General features: G+C 39.5%; 1 protein-coding gene across 3 annotated transcripts in view; it reads left to right on the top strand.

The window, feature by feature from the left end:
• Bard1 (BRCA1 associated RING domain 1) overlaps positions 1–20620 on the top strand; it is a 79539-nt gene that overhangs the window by 38740 nt on the left and 20179 nt on the right. For all 3 annotated transcript variants that reach the window (XM_031367851.1, XM_031367850.1, XM_031367852.1), the window contains one exon: positions 7254–7362. In XM_031367851.1, the coding sequence (XP_031223711.1) occupies positions 7254–7362 (109 nt within the window). The remainder of the gene's footprint in view (positions 1–7253; positions 7363–20620) is intronic.

Here is a 20620-nt window from a genome sequence, read left to right as displayed (position 1 = left end):
TCCATCTGGTGCATACAGCTAGCTCAGCAGCCATATTGCTGTTCCTTCCTCGGGCTCTTCCCCTTCATCTACCATATGCCAGTTTCCAGTCTTGGCCCAAGGCCCTTTCATTTGCCAGTGTCTATTCTTTATCTATGTTTTACCCCATTACTTTGCTTTAATATATACATGATCAGTTTCATACTTATCTGCTGAGTTAGTATTTGCTCTCAGTTGTTGATAGAGAAGGAAAAGTTCTACACACCGTATTTTTTCTTCTGGCTGTGAGTGTTAAGGCTAATGCTTCATGCCAGAAAATAGAGAAAATTGCATTTATATTTAGATAGGAACCATTGTGCAATCTCTTTGTACTCCTTTTTAATAAAATAATAAACTGTCTATTTGGAGTTAATGTAATCATAAAAAACTTTAAATATATCATGATGGAGAATAGCTAATTTACCAATGTTCTAATTAGCAGTCATGGTGTTAGTGACTAGCTGTGCAATAGCATGTTACTTTTCCTTCAGATATCTATTTTACACAAAGGCAATGAACAGTATGAATTTTAAATTAGTTTTTCACACTATACCTGTTACCCAAGTGTTAATCTATTCAAATATTATGGAAAGAAGGCACATTTTGTGTGTGTCCACATAATAAGACTGGAATATGCCTCATCTTTGTTTCTGTCTTTAAGTTTCTACCTGTAAACCTCTGTTTTCATATTTCTGTGGTTAACAGCAAAACACAAAATTATGACAGTGTCTTCTATGGCCATATCTTCTATGAACCAGGACTAGACTTAGACTTTTTCAGGACCTGTGGTATCTGAGCATGTCATCTGTAATTTGTATGTAATAAATACATATCTTATAAAAAAAATCCCACTACACGGTTTATAAAGAAATTCTTCAGAACGTATTTAATTGTTCTAGGCCATTTTATCTGTCTGTTTGTTCAACTGTCTGTCTGTCTGTCTATCTATCTATCTATCTATCTATCTATCTATCTATCTATCTATCTATATGTTGTCACAGGGAGATTTTATTTCTGTTTGTGTAATAACAATGCTAACGTCATCATTTAGTGTTTATTAAAGTTCACCTGATTAAGCTTTTCTTTGAGGTCTGAAATCTACTTTGTTTACCCATGTTTGCTGTTTGGTGGTTTAAGAATAGAATCTTTTTTTTTTTTTATTGGATATTTTCTTTATTTACATTTTAAATGTTATCCCCTTTCCTGATTTCCCTCCCTCCCGGAAATACCCTATCATATCCTCCCTCCCCTTGCTTCTATGAGGGCATTCCTCCACCCACCCACCCAAACCCACCCACCCAAACCCACCTCCCCACCCTTGATTCCCCTACACTGGGGCATTGATTGAGTCTTCATAGGACAAGAACCTCTCCTTCCACTGGTACATGACAAGGCCATCCTCTGATACATATGCAGCTGGAGTCATGTGTACTGCTTTGTTGATGGCTTAGTCCCTGGGAGTTCTGGGGGGTCTGGTTGGTTGATATTGTTCTTCCTAAGGGATTATAAACCCCTTCAACTTCTTCAGTCCCTTCTCTAACTCCTCTATTAGGGACCCCACGCTCATCCAATGGTTGGTTGGCTGCTAACATCCATCTCTATTTGTAAGGCCTCTCAGGAAACAGCTATATCAGGCATGTACTTCTTGGCATCCACAATAGACTGTATATGGGATGAATCCCCAGGTGAGACAGTCTCTGGGTGGCCTTTCCTTTAGTCTCTGCTCTACACTTTTCTTTTTTTAAAGACTTATTTATTATTATATGTAAGTACACTGTAGCTGTCTTCAGACACACCAGAAGAGGGCATCAGATCTCATTACGGATGGTTGTGAGCCACCCTGTGGTTTCTGGGATTTGAACTCAGGACCTTTGGAAGAGCAGTCAGTGCTCTTAACCTCTGAGCCATCTCTCCAGCCCTCTGCTCTACACTTTATTTATCTCTATATTTGCTCCTGTGAGTATTTTCTTCTTCTAAGAAGGACCGAAGCACCCACACTTTGGTCTTCCTTCTTCTTGAGCTTCATGTGGTCTGTGAACTATATCCTGGTTCTTTGGAGCTTTTGGGCTAGTATCCACTTATCAATGTGTATACCATGTATCTCCTTTTGCAATTGGGTTACCTCACTCAAATAAATAAATCTTTTTTTTTAAAGATTTATTTATTTATTACATGTAAGTACATTGTAACTGTCTTCAGACACACCAGAAGAGGGCATCAGATCTCATTATGGATGGTTGTGAGCCACCATATGGTTGCTGGGATTTGAACTCAGGACCTTCAGAAGAGCAGTCGGTGTGCTCTTAACCGCTGAGCCATCTCACTGGCCCCAGGATGATATTTTCTTTTTCTTTTTCTTTTTTTTTTTGTTTTTTGTTTTGTTTTGTTTTGATTTTTGAGACATAGTTTCTCTGTAATATCCCTGGCTGTCCTGGAACTCATTCTGTAGACCAGGCTGGCCTCGAACTCAGAAATCCACCTGCCCCTGCCTCCCAAGTCCTGGGATTAAAGGTTTGCACCACCACTGCCTGGCTGATATTTTCTAGCTCATCCATTTGCCTAAGAATTTCATGAATTCATCATTTTTAATAGCTGAGTAGTACTGCATTGTGTAAATGTACCATTTTTGTATCCATTCCTCTGTTGCAGGACATCTGGATTCTTTCCAGCTCCTGGCTATCATAAATAAGGCTGCTATGAACATAGTAGAACATGTGTTCTTAGTACTCATATACATAAAAATAAATAAGTCTTTTAAAAAGAATAACATTTCTTTAGGTGCTTCTTCACCATTCAATATTGCTCAGTTAAAAATTCTTTGTTTAGCTCTGTACCCCATTTTTTAATAGGGTTATTTAGTTCTCTGGAGTCTAACTTCTTGAGTTCTTTATATATATTGGATATTAGCCCTCTATCGGATGTAGGATTGGTAAAGACTTTTTCCCAATTTGTTGGTTGCCTTTTTATCTTACTGACAATGTCCTTTGCCTTATAGAAGCTTTGCAGTTTTATGAGGTCCCATTTGTCGACTCTTGATCTTATAGCACGAGCCATTGATGTTCTGTTCAGGAATTTTTTCCCCTGTGCCCATGTGTTCGAGGCTCTTCCCCATTTTCTTTTCTATTAGTTTCAGTGTATCTGGTTTTATGTGGAGGCCCTTTATCCACTTGGACTTGAGCTTTGAACAAGGAGATAAGAATGGGTCCATTTGCATTCTTCTATATGCTGACTATCAGTTGAACCAGCACCATTTGTTAAAAATGCTGTCTTTTTTCCACTGGATGGTTTTAGCTACTTTGTCAAAGATCAAGTGTGTGTGGGTTCATTTCTGGGTCTTCAATTCTATTCCATTGATCTTCTGCCTGACTCTGTACCAATACCATGCAGTTTTTATCACAATTGCTCTGTAGTAAAGCTTGAGGTTAGGGATGGTGATTCCCCCAGAAGTTCTTTTATTGTTGAGAATAGTTTTTGTTATCCTAGGTTTTTTGTTATACCAGATGAATTTGCAAATTGCTCTTTCTAAGTCTGTGAAGAATTGAGTTGGAATTTTGATGGGAATTCCATTGAATCTGTAGATTGCTTTTGGCATGATGGCCATTTTTACTATATTAATCCTTCCAAAACATGAGCATGGGAGATCTTTTCCATCTTCTGAGATCTTCTTCAATTTCCTTCTTCATAGACTTCATATGAAGTTCTTGTCATACAGGTCTTGCACTTGTTTAGTTAGAGTCACACTAAGGTATTTTATATTATTTGTGACTATTGTGAAGGATGTTGTTTCCCTAATTTCTTTCTCAGCATGTTTATCCTTTGAGTAGAGGAAGGCTACTGATTTGTTTGAGTTAATTTTATATTCAGGCACTTTACTGATGTTGTTGTTCAGGTTTAGGAGTTCTCTGGTGGAATTTTTGGGGTCACTTAAGTATACTATCATATCATCTGCAAATAGTGATACTTTGACTTCTTCCTTTCCAATTTGGGATGTCTCCAGTGGAGTGGGTAGGATTCTTTTGAATTGTTGTAACATTGCCTGCTGTAAATGTAAACAGTGGCTCGTGCCCCATTGTTGTAAGTCAGGAACCTGTACCTGTTGCCTTTTATCTTGGCTGGAGAAGGAGTGTTGTTAGGGCAAGGTCCATGGTGTGGACCTGGGCAGAAAGGGGAGCCTGAGAACACACACTTGTCACTGTTGTTCAGCACTGCTGAAAGATGGCGGCACCTGAGCCTGGTGGTCATGAATCCCTGTCATGAGAGATTTGCTGTGTCTCATTTCTTAATCTGTTTAGCTCTCTGTCCCCAAGATGCCATTATAATAATAGCTTTGCCAAGGTCATTGACTGGAGGGGCTTAGATCTCAGTGTGTGACTTCTGTGAGCCGTCCCACAGAGTTGACACTTTCCCTTTTTCTTCCTGTAGTGTTTTATTCTTGTTCCTCTTAAGACATTTTTAGACACTCAATTCAGTTTATAAAATTGGTATAGTGTCTTGTTAATGTTTTTGGATGCCACTTAACACACTGTATTTTCACCTTGTGCTTTGTATCAAGTTTAGAGTATTGTGCATGTTTGATAAGCACGGGACCATGGATATATACACACATATATATATATCTCCATATGTGTGTGTGTGTACATACATACTCAGCTCTCATGAGCTGTAATGGAAGGTAGAAATACCATTGTCTTAAAATCCATAAGATATTTCAAAAGATAACTTCAGTGTGAAAGCTTAATACCATAGGTACATTAAAATATATTTTAAAAACATTCTCAAACTATAAAGAAAAGGAATGTTTGACCAAGTGTTATAGCTTTAACAAATTATTTATAATGGATACATTAAGCATGGGCAGTATTGAATGTTATTGAGTATGCAATAAAAGGCAAGATGATCTAATCAGATCATTGGAACCTGTCACTCTGTTTTATGCTCTAGGAAATAATGGAGTTATACTATGATCTTTAAAATCTGTTCCAGAGTAACATGCTATGACTTATAATGCAGTGTGTGTTCAGTGATTCTTAATCAGCTATTCTCTGAAGCATGGTAGTTTGCTTTACAGTGGCCATGATTTATTTAGACTAGATTGAATACACATGCGCATGCACACACATACATATATACACACACATTACTTTATTTGTTGTTTGTTCTGTATTGTAGTTTTTGCACTAATGGATCCAAATAGCTTTCTTCTTAATAATCTAGATTTGTATTTGTTTATATAAACCATAGCACCTATAGTAGCTCTAGTAAATGGTTTTTGTTTGCATGTAAAAACATTTCATCTATGGTGATTAATGAATAGGAAATAAAAATATGAATACACAGAATACAGAATTCTGAAAAATATATATGTAAGTTCTGTTCAGTTAAAGATACTCCCTTGGTGGAAAATTTCATTTTAAAAAGTTAATTTTTTTGTTATTGTTGGTTTTTTTGGAGACAGGGTTTCTCTGTATAGCTCTGGCTGTCCTTCAACTCAATTTGTAGACCAGGCTGGCCATGAATTCAGAAATTCGCCTTTGCCTCCCAAGTGCTGGGCTTAAAGGTGTGTGCAACCACCGCCCAGCAAAAGTTAATTTTTTTTACTTTTCTGTTTAACTGTTTTTATGGAATATACTTAATCATGTTATTTCCCTTTCCCCAACTCTCCTAGATTCTGCCTACCTCCCCATCCACTCAATTTCATTTCATTGACTCTTTTTATCTGTTACTGTTTCTGTTTCACCGCTTTCAGCCTGAGTTTGACTTTTCCTTGTCCTCTACTCTTAGGGTATTAATTTCTTGTTGTTCTAGAGTTTCAGGTGTTCACTGAGTTTCTGATATAAGGTCTCATCAAGTTTTTGATATAGACACTCAGTGCTGTGAACTTGCCTCTTAGAACTGCCTTCACTGTGTCCTACAGTATGCCTATGCTGTGTTTTTGTTTTCATTCCATTATAAAAAGGTTTGCATTTCTTCGTTCACATTTGTCTTGACCCATGTTTTTCACTCAGTAGTGAGTTGTTGAGCTTGTTTGTTTGCTTTACCTGGTTTCTAATGTTGATATCTAGGTTTAACCGTGGTAATCCTATAGTCAGATAGACTATAGGATATCAATTTCAGGTTTTTTTTAGAAAAAATCTGTTGAGGATTATTTTGTGTCCTAATCTACAGTCAGTTTTGGAGAAAGTTCCATGGGCTGCTGAGAAGAAAGCAATATTCTTTAGTGTTTGGGTGGGGTGTTGTACAAATGTCTGCTGTGTCTATTTGGTTTATGACATCACTTAAGTACAGCATTAGTTTTGTTTTTTGCCCTGAGTGACAGTATATGCCCGTCTATTAACAAGAATGTCTCATCAAGTCTCCCAGTATCACTGTTTAGGATCACATCTCAAAAAGAGACCTAAGGATACTTTGCCTTCTTCCTTTTCTGTTTGTATCTCCTTGATGTCTTTCCATTGTCTAGGGAACTAGGGAGACCCCGTGTCCACACTAAGAGGCTGAGTTCTTAGGTAATAGAGGTGGCTAGAAGGAGGTTCTGAGTCCCAGCCGAATGTGGTGGCTCTGGGGGCCCTGGTAGAGAGGGATTCTGGATCCTATCCTTGGGTCTCTGGTAGAGAGATACTCTGGGTTGGTGGGGAGTCTCAAAGCAGTGCAGATGGGGTAGAAGGAAAGGCTGAAAAGGAGGGGCCACAGGGAAGAGCTAATGGAACCTGAGTCTGTTCCAAGAGGCCAAGCCCCTAAAGGGATGAAGTGGGCTGGGAGTAGGGGCTCCTGCAGACAGGCTTCACATTGGGTAGAGGGGGAACTAAAGGTAAATCTGGAGAGACATTAATGGAGGGCAAGAAGGAGGATAAAGTTTGCCTACATGAGTCCCAGCTTACTGTGGAGGCTGTGAGTCTCTGGTAGAGAGCTGTTCTGTGGGTCAGAGGTATATAGAAGAATGGAGATGGGTTAGAAGGAAAAGGTGAAAGGGAGGGGCTGCAGTGAAGACCTAGCAAGAACCTGGGTCCCCACCAGGAGGCAGAGCCCCTAGAAAATGGAGGTGGTCTGGGTACCTTCTTTTCTTCTTCATGGAATTCAGTAGCATTTGATAGTAGATCCTCATGACTAAGTGAGCTCTGACACTTTAGTTACAATTGTATTATTAAGGATGTTGAAAATAGTTCTAGAAGTGTGTCTCTTTGTTAAGAATGAAGTTACACATTTTATTTACTTAAACCCATGTGCACTTCTTTTAACAGTAACATATTTGGTGTGCGACCGGTGGATTATACAGACAATGAGCATATAAGATCATTGCTGCTGCTGTCAGAGAAGAATGAATCGTTCTCAACCAGCCAGTGCTCTGTTGTAAGTGTGGGGTCTGCTTTGCTACATTCATATCTTGTATTGAACTTGGTTATAAAAGGAACAAAATAGGAAACCTTCCAGTTAGCAGATAGCTTCCATTCACTAATTACTAAGCACTTCCGGAGTACCGACTACTGTGGATTCAAAGACATAATCAGAGTAAGTCTAGCAAGAAATACTTATTGAACCCTTTTCACTTTAGGCAGTGTCCATACAACAATGAATTTAACTAAAGCAATTCTTATTTCAAGGAACTTCTTGCCAGTACAAGGTAGAGAAGAAATGGTCAGAGAATATATAAATTGATACATGCAAATCATTTCAGAAGTGGGTATACAAGTGCTCTCAAGATGTCTTTGTGGTGTGTGACTGGGCGAGGTGCTAGGCTCCTGAAGGACACTGTGTTAGTGAGGGCCTTTTAAGGAACAATTTAAACTAAGATGAATTATGAGAGGGAGGCAGCCAGGTGGCCACATGAAGGACATTGTATATTCTCAGGCAGATGAAATGGCTATGTGTGAAGATTCCAGAGTTTGTTATTGCTGGAGACACTGAGAGTCTGAGAATGGAACCACTGAGAGGTTTCAATGCAGGAGTGACAGGACTGAATTTTGTTCTCAGCATTTGCTGTTTTGATTTACAAAAGGGAGCCTGTGCTGCAGAGTATATAAGAGCGGAAGAAATAACATGTAGAGTTGTGACACACGTGGCTCAAACTAAGTGAATAGCAATTGAAGGTCTGTGAGAAGTTGTACGGTTCAGTGTGTATTTTTTCCAGCAGTACTTATCCTTGGATTTTCTCTGGTGAGTGGGAAGCAAGCAGAATTAGTCTCACTGGAGTCATAGGGTAGTTGGTGCCAATTCCTGGCAGTGGGAGGAGTACCCTTCGTCCTCTGATCCAATTGTACATCTAGTTATGGATCTGTTAAGTAGTAACTGGATATGTGAGCCTGTGAATTACATAGGAGGTACCAGCTAGAGACAGTGAAAGAAAGACCTATTCCTTGGGAACCCATAGCCAATTGGATGATATAAATGTAAAAAAAGTCTATTATAATATATAATAAGAGCAGTAAAATGTGCAGAATCTCTAACATGTGCAGTAGGAGCAAGCTCACTTCAGAAGCTGTCAGGAAGAACTTCACAGAATGTGATAGAGTCTGAGGGAAAGAGCTGATGAATGCTGTTGTGGAAAATAACAGAAAGTTTCTAATCTTCACTATTGACTGTTATAAAGACCACCCATCGGTACTTCCTGAGGGCACTGAGTACTCAAGGTTTTCCTTTACTTGCTGTCCTTGACTTAGTGTCTCTGGTGTTATGGGTGTGTCCTTGTGCCTGTAGGATGGCTGCTATAATTCCAGATGTCACAGTGGTCAGCTAGAAGACATCAAAGCATTTTGTTGGAGCCTTTGCTGAGATCTTTCTTGTGTTTTATTGTTAGAACTTGGCTACAAATTGGTTTTGAGGTATCCAGGAATAGAGATAGGATAGATCTTGTAGGGTGGCTACTTAAATAAAGTCTGACTTTTGTTAGTGTAGAAGATGAAAAGAATGGGTTTTGTGTGGAAAACCAGCATAGCCAGTTGCTGCAGCTTCTCAGAGGAATGGAGCCATAGAAAACCCTTGGAAATTTGAAGAACTCAAGGTTTAGTGTATAAAGAGCATTAAAGTAGTTTCAGGGTGGGAATCTAGATTGGGATCAGCCTGTGAGAGGCCTTAACTTTTTAATAGGGACTTTAGATTTAATGGGACAGCATCAGTGTGTTCATACCTGGAACAAAAGAGTCTACAGGAGAGCTAGGAGTCAGAAGCAGCTCAGGCTGAGTGGAGGCTGCTGCAGTCATGTCTAGCATTTGTGGGATCTGAAATGATGGTTGATGGTAGTGAGATGAAAATGAGGAGGATGGAGAGAAGAGACAGATGCAGTGAGCTCGCTTTTATTTTCATGTTTGTTCATGATGGAGGGATGTGGCACTATGACCAAGCCTTCTTATTGTCTTAATGGTTGACACTTGACTAAGGAAGCTAATGAATGATAAACAAATCTGTGTAAGTGGAAACAGTAGGCCATGTGCAATTGTTAGAGGCAGTGTCTGTGATGTGATACCCCTAGCTACTCTACTACCAGACTCCACTCACTCAACCCAGGCTGCTTTGTTGGGTCTCGTCAGGCCAAGTGAAGCAATGCTCTTTTTCAGAGCCCTTCTCATCCAGAAAGGGCAGTGTAGTAGTGATTGATGCCATTGCTTAGTTACAGGTTTAGCCTGGGCTGGTTGTAATTTGCTGTGGTCACAGGTGCTATCATGGGTAGTCACCTTTATACCCTGAGAACCTTTATCTTTTGTTTTATACTGTAGTCTGATAAATGTGTCCCAATGATAATGTGGGAAATGAAAAGGACCTAGAAGTCAGCACTTTAATTTCTTCCTTTTAAAAATGGGAAAATTGAGACCTAGACAGGTCATGATTTCCCCAGGATAATTAACCAGACATTAAACATTTTTTTTTCTTAATGGACCAGTCAGAACTCAGATTTCATAAGTCTTGGGTCAGCTCTACTATGCTTTATAATTTGGTTCTTATTTTACTGATTTGTACTTGAACTTCCTGCCAGACATAGTATATCTAAATTGTTATTATGCATTATTTTAAATGTGTAAGAAATACAGATACTTTTATGGTATTCTTGGAGTCTGATTATGGCAATCACCTTCAAAAAAGGATTTTTATTTTGAAATCTAAGAAACATAATTTCTGCGTGCCATGTGACATTGAGTTTATCATTATGTCTTTTTGTTGTTTTGAGATAGGCCTTCACTATGTAGCCCAGGATAGCCTAGAATTTACAACATATCTACTTCAGCCTCAATCTTATTGCCTTAATGATTGATATTTGGCTCGGGAACCTAATGGGTGATACAGGCTATGTAAGTGGAGATGGTAGATCATATGTAGTCATTAAGAGGTAAGGTCTGGGATGGATACACATAGCCACCATCAGACTCCACTCCCTCAACCTGACTGTCTCGCTAGGTCTGTAGTCTATCCAATCAGTTCCCTTTCAGGTCCTGTGTTTAAGTTATTTCTTACCAAGAACAGATTTGAGGAGCCAGGGTTCCTAGAGCTTGCTTCCTTAACCCTTGGACATGATTGTATCTATTTATACTGACACTAGAATATTTACTAGATAAGTAGTCTACCCATGAGCTATAGCCCCAGCTCTATATGTGACACCGTTTCCTCAGCTGGAGGAGAAAGGGAACCAAGGGTGGACATCACACTCCTGCTCTAGCATGTGTCTCTCTGCCCCGCTAGAACGTAACCACTTGAAGGCAGGGCCTTGTTCTCTGGAACAAGCCTTCTTCTGGAGAGCAGCGCAGCAAGTACTGCGGGCTCACTTCTATGTGTGGATTCTGTGAGCGGGTTTCCAAGCCTGAGAGAGTGCTGGGTGCATGCTGGACCCCACATGATGTTCACTTGCTTGACAGTGGAGTCTACAGTAGTTATATTTATCTTGCAAACTGTACTGAGGAGATACATCAGAATGTGTAGAAGGGTGGGAGTGATAAGTAGATGCAGTTTAATTTCTTTGTGTCTCATTTAGAGCTGTGTTTCAAGTAAAACTTGGTAACTCTGCTTTTTTTTTTATTAGATATTTTCTTTATTTACATGTCATATGATATCTCCTTTCCCAGTTTCCCCTCTGAGAAAAAATTAAAAAAAAAAAATCCCAAACAAACAAAAAAACCAAAACCCTGTTCCCTCCCCCTCCCCTTGCTCACCAACTCACCCTCTCCCACTTTCTGGCCCTGGCATTCCCCTACACTGGGACATAGAACCTTCACAGGGCCAAGGTCCTCTCCTCCCATTGATGACTAACTAGGCCATCCTCTACTATAAATATGCTGCTGGAGCCATTAGTACCACTATGTGTACTCGTTGGTTTGTTGTTTAGTCCCTGGGAACTCTGAGGGTACTAGTTAGTTCATATTATTGTTTGTCTTAAGGGGCTGCAAACCCTCAGCTCCTTGGATCCTTTCTATAGCTCCTTCATTGGGGACCCTGTGCTCAGTCCAATGGATGGCTGTGAGCCTCTACTTCTGTATTAGTTAGGTACTGTCAGAGCCTCTCAGGACACAGCTTTATCAAGCCCCTGTCAGCTAGCACTTGCTGATATCCACAATAGTGTCTGGATTTGATGATTGAATATGGGAAGGATTCCCAGGTGGAGCAGTCTCTGGATTGTCCTTCCTTCAGTCTCAGCTCCATAGTTTGTCTCTGCAACTCCTTCCATGGGTATTTTGTTCCCCCTTTTAAGAAGGAAAGAAGTATCCTCACTTTGGTCTTCCTTCTTCTTGAGTTTCTTGTGGTTTGTGGATTGTCCTTTGTATATTCTATCTTCTAGGCTAATATCCACTTATCAGAGAATGCATACCATGTGTGTTCTTTTGTGATTGGGTTACCTCACTCAGGATGATATCCTCCAGATCCATCCATTTCCCTGAGAATTTCATAAATTCATTGTTTTTAATCACTGAGTAGTATTCCATTGTGTAAATGTACCAGATTTTCTGTATCCATTCCTCTGTTGAGGGACATCTGGGTTGTTTCCAGTTTCTGGCTATTATAAATAAGGCTGCTATGAACATGGTGGAGCATGTGTCCTTATTACATGTTGGAGCATCTTCTGGTTATATGCCCAGGAGTGGTATAGCTGGGTCCTCTGGTAGTACTATGTCCAATTTCCGGAGGAACCGCCAAACTGATTTCCAGAGTGGTTGTACCAGCTTGCCATCCCATCAACAATGAGGGAGTGTTCCTCTTTCTCCACAACCTTTCCAGCATCTGCTGCCACCTGAGTTTTTTTATCCTAGCCATTCTGACTGGTGTGAGGTGGAATCTCAGGGTTGTTTTGATTTGCATTTCCCTGATGACTAAGGATGTTGAAGATTTCTGTAGGTGTGTCTCGGCCATTCCATATTCCTAAGTTGAGAATTCTTTGTTTAGCTCTGAACCCCATTTTTTAATAGGGTTATTTGGTTCTCTGGAATCTTAACTTCTTGAGTTCTTTGTATATATTGGATATTCACCCTCTATGAGATATAGTATTGGTAAAAATCTTTTCCCAATTTGTTGGTTGCCGTCTTGTCCTATTGACAGTGTCTTTTGCCTTACAGAAGCTTTGTAATTTTATGAGGTCCCATTTGTCAATTCTTGATCTTAGAGCATAAGCTATTAGTGTTCTGTTCAGGAAATTTTCCCCTGTGCCCATGTGCTGGAGGCTCTTCCCCACTTTCATTTCTATTACTTTCAGTGTATCAGGTTTGATGTGGAGGTTCTTGATCCACTTGGACTTGAGCTTTGTACAAGGAGATAGGAATAGATCGATTTGCATTTTTCTACATGCTAACTGCCAGTTGAGTCAGCATAGTTAGTTGAAAATACTGTCTTTTTTCCATTGGATGGTTTTAGCTACTTTATCAAAGATCAAGTGGCCATAGGTGTGTAGGTTCATTTCTGGGTCTTCAATTCTATTCCATTGATCTACCTGCCTCTCACTGTAACCAATACCATTTAGTTTTTATCACAATTGCTCTGTAGTACATCTTAAGGTCCGGGATGGTGATTATACCAGAGGTTCTTTTATTGTTGAGAATAGTTTTCATTATCCTAGGTTTTTTGTTTTTCCAGATGAATTTGCAAATTGCTCTTTCTAAGTCTGAAGAATTGAGTTGGAATTTTGGTGAGGATTGCATTGAATCTATAGATTGCTTTTGGCAAGATGGCCATTTTTTTTTTAAAGGATAAGTGCTTATTTATTTACTTATGTATATGAGGATTCTATTTGAATATGCACGTACATACCAGAAGAGGGCATGGGATCTCATTATAGATGGTTCTGAGTCTTCAGGTTGTTGTTTGAATTGAACTCAGGATCTCTTGGAAGAGCAGTGCTCTTAACTACTGAGCCACCTCTCCAGCCCTGGCCATTTTTACTATATTAATTCTGCCAATCCACGAACGTGGGAGATCTTTCCATCTTCTGAGATCTTCTTCGATTTCCTTCTTCATAGACTTGAAGTTCTTGTCATACAGATCTTTAACTTGCGTAGAGTCACACTAATATATTTTAGATTATTTGAAACTATTGTGAAGGATGTTGTTTCCCTAATTTCTTTCTTAGCCTGTTTATCCTTTGTGTAGAGGAAGGCCACTGATTTGCTTGAGTTAATTTTATATACAGCTACTTTGCTGAAGTTGTTTTTCAGGTTTAGGAGCTCTCTGGTGGAATTTTTGGGGTCACTTAAGTATACTATCATATCATCAGCAAATAGTGATAATTTGACTTTTTCCTTTCCAATTTGTATTCCTTTAATCTCCTTTTGTTGTCTAATTGCCCTGGCTAGGACTTCAAGTGCCATATTGAATAAGTAGAGAGAGAATGGGTAGCCTTATCTAGCACTTGATTTTAGTGGGATTGCTTCAAATTTCTCTCCATTTAGTTTGATGTTGGCTACTGGTTTTCTGTATATTGCTTTTAGTATGTTTAAGTATGGGCCTTGAATTCCTGATCTTTCCAAGACTTTTATCATGAAGGGGTGTTTGGTTTTGTTAAATGCTTTCTCAGCATCTAGTGAGATGATCATATGTTCCTTTTCTTTGAGTTTGTTTATATAGTGAATTACGTTGATGGATTTTCGTATATTGAACCATCCCTGCGTCCCTGGGATGAAGCCTACTTGATCATGATGGATGATCATTTTGATGTGTTCTTGGATTTGGTTTGCAAGAATTTTATTGAGTATTTTTCATCGATATTCATAAGGGAAATTGGCCTGAAGTTTTCTTTCTTTGTTAGGTCTTTATGTGGTTTAGGTATCTGAGTAATTGTGGCTTCATAGACGAATTGGGTAGAGTACCTTCTGTTTCTATTTTGTGGAATAGTTTGAGGAGTATTGGTATTAGATCTTCTTTGAAGGTCTGATGAATAAATCTCTGCACCAAACCCATCTGGCCCTGGGCTTTTTTTGGTTGGGAGACTATTAATGAGTGTTTCTATTTCTTTAGGGGATATGGGACTGTTTAGATCATTTATCTGATCCGGATTTAACTTTGGTACCTGGTATCTGTCCAGAAAATTGTCCATTTCATCCAGGTTTTCCAGTTTTGTTGAGTATAAGCTTTTGTAGTAGTATCTCATGATTTTTTGGATTTCCTCAGTGTCTGTTGTTATGTCTCCCTTTTCATTTCTGATCTTGTTAATTAGGATGCTGTCTCTGTACCCTCTAGTTAGTATTGCTAAGGGGTTATCTATTTTGTTGATTTTCTCAAAGAACCTGCTCCTGGTTTTTGGTTGATTCTTTGTATAGTTCTTTTTGTTTCCATTTGGTTGATTTCAGCCCTGAGTTTGATTATTTCCTGCCTTCGACTCCTCTTGGGTGAATTTGCTTCTTTTTGTTCTAGAGCTTTCAGATGTGATGTCAAATTGCTGGTGTATGCTCTCTCCACTTTCGTTTTGGAGGCACTTAAATCTATGAGTTTTCCTCTTAGGACTGCTTTCATTGTGTCCCAGAAGTTTGGGTATGTTGTGGCTTCATTTTCATTAAACTCTAGAAAGTCTTTAATTTCTTTATTTCTTCCTTGACCAAGTTATCATTGAGTAGAGTGTTGTTAAGCTTTAGTGTTGTATGTGGGCTTTCTATTGTTTATGTTGTTATTGAGGACCTGCCTTAGTCCATGGTGATCTGATAGGATGCAAGGAATTATTTCAATCTTCTTGTGTCTTTTGAGGCCTGATTTGTGACCGATTATATGATCAATTTTGGAGAATGTACCATGAGGTGCTGAGAAGAAGGTATATCCTTTTGTTTTAGGATGAAAAGTTCTATAGATATCTGTTAGATCCATCTGTTTCATAACTTCTGTTAGTCTCACTGTGTCTTTGTTTAGTTTCTGTTTCCATGAACAACTGTCCATTGCAAAGAGTGGGGTGCTGAAATCACCCACTATTTTTGTGTGTGGTGCAATGTGTGATTTGAGTTTTAGTAAAGTTTCTTTTATGAATGTAGATGCCCTTGCATTTGGAGCATAAAGGTTCAGAATTGAGAGTTCATCTTGGTAGATCATACCTTTGATGAGTATGAAGTGTCCTTCCTTATCTTTTTTGATCATTTTAGGTTGAAAGTCGATTTTATTCGATATTATAATGGCTACTCCAGCTTCTTTCTTGGACAATTTGCTTGGAATATTGTCTTTCAGCCTTTTATTCTGAGGTAGTGTCTGTCTTTGTCACTGAGGTGGGTTTCCTGTATGCAACAAAATGTTGGGTCCTGTTTACGTACCCAGTCTGATAGTCTATGTCTTTTTATTGGGGAATTGAATTCATTGATATTAATAGATATTAAGGAAAAGTAATTGCTGCTTCCTGTTATTTTTGTTGTTAGAGTTGAAATTCAGTTTATGTGGCTATCTTCTTTTAGTTTTGTTGGAAGATTACTTTCTTGCTTTTTCTAGAATGTAATTTCCCTCATTGTGTTGGAGTTTTCCATTTGTTATTCTTTGAAGGGCTGGATTTGTGGAAAGATATTGTGTAAATTTGGTTTTGTCACGTATTGTGTAAGTTTGGTTTCTCCATCTATGGTGACTGAGAGTTTTGCTGGGTATAGTAGCCTGGGCTGGCAGTTGTGTTCTCTTAGGGTCTGTCTGACATCAACCCAGGATCTTCTGGCTTTCATAGTCTCTGGCGAGAAGTCTAGTGTAATTCTGATAGGTATGCCTTTATATGTTACTTGATCTTTTTCCCTCACTGCTTTTTAATATTCTTTCTTTGTTTTGTGCATTTGGTGTTTTGACTATTATGTGATGGGAGGAATTTCTTTTCTGGTTCAGTCTATTTGGAGTTCTATAGGCTTCTTGTATGTTCTTGAGTGTCTCTTTCTTTAGGTTAGGGAAGTTTTCTTCTATAATTTTGTTGAAGATGTTTATTGGCCCTTTAAGCTGGGAGTCTTCACTCTCTTCTGTACCTATTATCCTTAGGTTTGATCTTCTCATTGTGTCCTGGACGTTTTGGTTTAGGAACTTTTTGCATTTTGTGTTTTCTTTGACTGTTGTGTCAATGTTTTCTATGGTATCTTCTGCACCTCAGATTCTCCTATCTCTTGCATTCTGTTGGTGATGCTTGCATCTATGGTCCCTGACTTCTTTCCTAGGTTTTCTATCTCCAGAGTTGTCTCTGTGATTTCTAAACTGTTTCCACTTCCATTTTTAGGTCCTGGCTGGTTTTGTTCAATTCCTTCACCTGTTTGGTTGTGCTTTCCTGTAATTCTTTAAAGGATTTTTGTGTTTCTTTTTTAAGGGCTTCTACTTGTTTACTCATGTTCTCCTGTAATTTTTTAAGGGATTTTTGTGTTTCCTCTTTAAGGGCTTGTACCTCTTTTCCTGTGTTCTCCTGTAGTTCTTTAAGGGAGTTATTCATGTCCTTCTTAAATTCCTCTATCACCATTGTGAGATATGATTTTAGATCCAAATCTTGCTTTTCCAGTGTTTTGGGGTATCCAGGACTTACTGAGGTGGGGGTACTATGTTCTGATGATACCAAGTAGTCTTGGTTTCTGTTGGTTAAGATTCTTGCGTTTGCCTTTCCCCATCCATTGATCTCTGCTGTTTGATGTTCTTGCTGTCTCTGGCTGGAGCGTGTTCCTCCTGTGGATCTATAAGCCTATGTCAGTACTTCTGGGAGATCAGCTCTCCTCTGGTAAAGTGTGCACAGGGCTGTAGATCAGCCGTCCCTTCTAAGTTCCTGGGTCAGCGCACTCCCTGGAGACAAGCTCTCAGCTTGCAGGAAAGGGGCAGAGAGCGTTTTGGATCCACTGTTCCTCCTAAGTGTAGATGGAGGTAGAAAGGATACTGTCCCTTCAGCTCCTTTGGTCCTTTCTCTAGCACCTTCATTGGGGACCCTGTACTCAGTCAAATGGATGGTTGTGAGCCTCTACTTCTGTATTAGTCAGGTACTGTCAGAGCCTCTCAGGAGACAGCTATATCAGGCTCCTGTCATCCAGCACTTGCTGGCATCCACAATAGTGTCTAGATTTGATGATTGAATATGGGAAAGATTCCCAGGTGGAGCAGTCTCTGAATTGTCCTTTCTTTAGTGTCTGCTCCATAGTTATTCTCTGCAATTCCTTCCATGGGTATTTTCTTCCCCTTTTAAGAAGGAACAAAGTATCCACACTTTGGTCTTCCTCCTTCTTGAGTTTCTTGTGGTTTGTGGATTGTACTTTGCGTATTCCAATCTTCTGGGCTAATATCCACTTATCAGAGAATACATACCATGTGTGTTCTTTTGTCATTGGGTTACCTCACTCAGGATGATATTCCCCAGGTCCATACATTTCCCCAAGAATTTCATATATTCATTGTTTTAATCACTGAGTAGTACTCCATTGTGTAAATGTACCACATTTTCTGTTGTTTTTCTGGCTATTATAAAGAAGGCTGCTATGAACATAGTGGAGCCTGTGTCCTTATTACATTTTGGAGCATCTTCTTGGTATATACCCAGGAGTGGTATAGCTGGATCCTCAGGTAGTACTGTGTCCAATTTCTGGAGGAACCGCCAGTTAATTTCCAGAGTAGTTGTACCAGCTTGCAATCCCACCAGCAATGAAGGAGTGTTTCTCTTTCTCCACAACCTCTCCAGCATCTGCTGCCACCTGAGTTTTTTATCTTAGCCATTCTGACTGGTGTGAGGTGGAATCTCAGGGTTGTTTTGCTTTGCATTTCCCTGATGACTTAGAATGTTGAACATTACCCAATGGGCTGAAGGGTTTGTAGCCCCTTAGGACGAACAACAATATGAACTAACTAGTACCCTCAGAGCTCCTAGGGACTAAAGCATCTACTAAAAAGTACACATGGTGGGACTAATGGCTCCAGCAGCATATGTGTAGCAGAGGAGTCATCAATGGGAGGAGAAGCACTTGGCCCTGTGAAGGTTCTATGCCCCAGTGTGGGGGAATCTCAGGGCCAGGAAGCAGGAGGGAGTGGGGTGGAGAGTAGGGGTTGGGGGGAGGGAACAGGGGTTTGTTTTAGTTTTTGTTTTTTTCTTTTCTTTTCTTTCTTTTTGGAGGGGAACTTGGGAAAGGAGATATTGTAAATAAAGAATACATCTAATTAAAAAAAAGAAAGAAGTGCTAAAAACAAAATAAAGTAAAATGTTACTTTAGAAAATTTAAAGAAGAAAGAAAGAAAGAAGGAAAGAAAGAAAGAAAGCAAGAAAGGAAGAAAGGATCCTGTCCCAAGTACCCTGCCATTTTTGGGGCCTGTGCCTCTTGTCCTGTCCTGCCTGAGTCCCTGGGTCAGAGCACTCCCTGGAGACAAGCTCTCTGCTTGCTGGGAAGGTGCAGAGTTGCTGGTTGTGAATCCACTGTCCCTCTTAGGTGTAGATGGAGGTAGAAAGAGGTGGCTCTGCTTTTAGGCTGAGAAACAACCTCTGCTCTCACTGAAAGCTTCTTGCCATGTCACTTAGGGACTTCTCTGTCCCTTACAGTGACATGTTTATCTTTTCTAGTCATTCTTGATTCTTTAAGATTTTTTTTTATTGTCTTTGCTTATGTTTGTGTGTGAGTGTGTCTGTGACTAGATGCACCGTTACTATGTGCACATGTGGATGGGTAGGAGATGGGACATAGGAATCACTCTCCTGCCACTTAGAGGGGATCAGACTCAGGTAGTGAGGCCTAGCTGCGAGCTCCTTGTCCTTCTCTGCTGTCCTTTTAGTCCTCTTTTCAAATGCTTTAACTGCACTGGTCTGATAAACTTATTAATAACAACAGTAATTTTATCTATGAAAGCAGCATATTGAATTTTAGTACTGAGTTTACTTAATGTCAAGGAACATAATCCCTAAATTTCTATAAAACAAGGGCATTACCGCTGGATTGTTTTGGGCATCCTGGCTTTGACACTGCCATACTTGAATTAAACCCTCATTCCCTATATTTTCTGTTTTATGCAATTTTTTAAAACAGACTACAATAGGAAAATGCATGACCCACTTTGATACTTCCCTTGCTTGGTACAAATAGTATTGTATACTATATTTAGAATTGATAGTTTTCCCTTGTGTGTTTGATGCGAAGAACTAATTTACCTAAGGTGTGCTCTCTGCAGAGCTATCTCAATGGTACTTATTCAAATGACAAGAACTTTAGACAGTTGATTTTTTTTTTTGTCTCTTAACTTTATTTTTTTTTAAATTTTATTGCATTATAATGAGAAAAGTTATGTGATTTCAATTTATCTGAATTTGTTAACATTTAAAAACATATTTTAAGTAAATAGAATTAAATCACATTCTTGTTTCCCTTTTGTAACCCAACTCTTCCTAGAGACTCCCCCTTCAATACCTTCATTGTGTCCTGGATTTCCTGGATGTTTTGGGTTAGGAGCTTTTTGCTTTTTTGCATTTTCATTGACTGTTGTGTCAATGTTTTCTATGGTGTCTTCTATCCCTGAGATTCTCTCTTCTATCTCTTGTATTCTGTTGGTGAGAAGAGATAGAAGATGTTCTATGACTCCTGATTTCCTTCCTAGGTTTTGTATCTCCAGGGTTGTCTCTCTTTCTGATTTCTTTATTGTTTCTATTTCAATTTTTAAATTCTGGATGATTTTGCTTATTTCCTTCACCTGTTTGATTGTGTTTTCCTGTAGTTCTTTAAGGGATTTTTGTGTTTCCTTTTGAAGGGCTTCTAGCTGTTTACCTGTATTCTCTTGTATTTCTTTGAGGGTGCTATTTATGTCTTTATTAAAGTCCTGTATCATCATCATAAGATGTGATTTTAGATCTGAATCTTGCTTTTCCAGTGTAATGGTGTGGCCAGGACTTGCAGTGGTGGGAGTATTGGATTCTGATGATGCCAAGTAACCTTGGTTTGTGTTGCTTATATTCTTTCACTTGCCCCACATCATCTGGTTATCTCTAGTGCTACCTGCCCTTGCTAAATCTGACTGGAGCCTGTCCTTCCTATGATCCTGGTTGTGTCAGAACTCCTCAGAGTCAAGCTGTTTCTGTGATTCTGGGTCCTGTGACCCTGGGCTTGTTAGAGCACCTGGGAGTGGAGCTTCCTCTGGGTGTTTTGGGAATGACTGCAGAGTTTGTGCCCAAGGTCTGTCTGCTCAGGGTTCTGGCCGGCCCAGACAGACCGGAAGCAACCAGAGTCACTGGGCTGGCAGAGTTCCTGTGTGCCTCGGTCCT

The sequence above is a fragment of the Mastomys coucha genome, unplaced genomic scaffold, assembly GCF_008632895.1.
Source record: "Mastomys coucha isolate ucsf_1 unplaced genomic scaffold, UCSF_Mcou_1 pScaffold14, whole genome shotgun sequence".
In the NCBI taxonomy this organism is placed as follows: domain Eukaryota; kingdom Metazoa; phylum Chordata; class Mammalia; order Rodentia; family Muridae; genus Mastomys; species Mastomys coucha.
The sequence above is the reverse complement of the archived record's forward strand: the minus strand, read 5'-3'. Positions and strand labels throughout refer to the sequence as shown.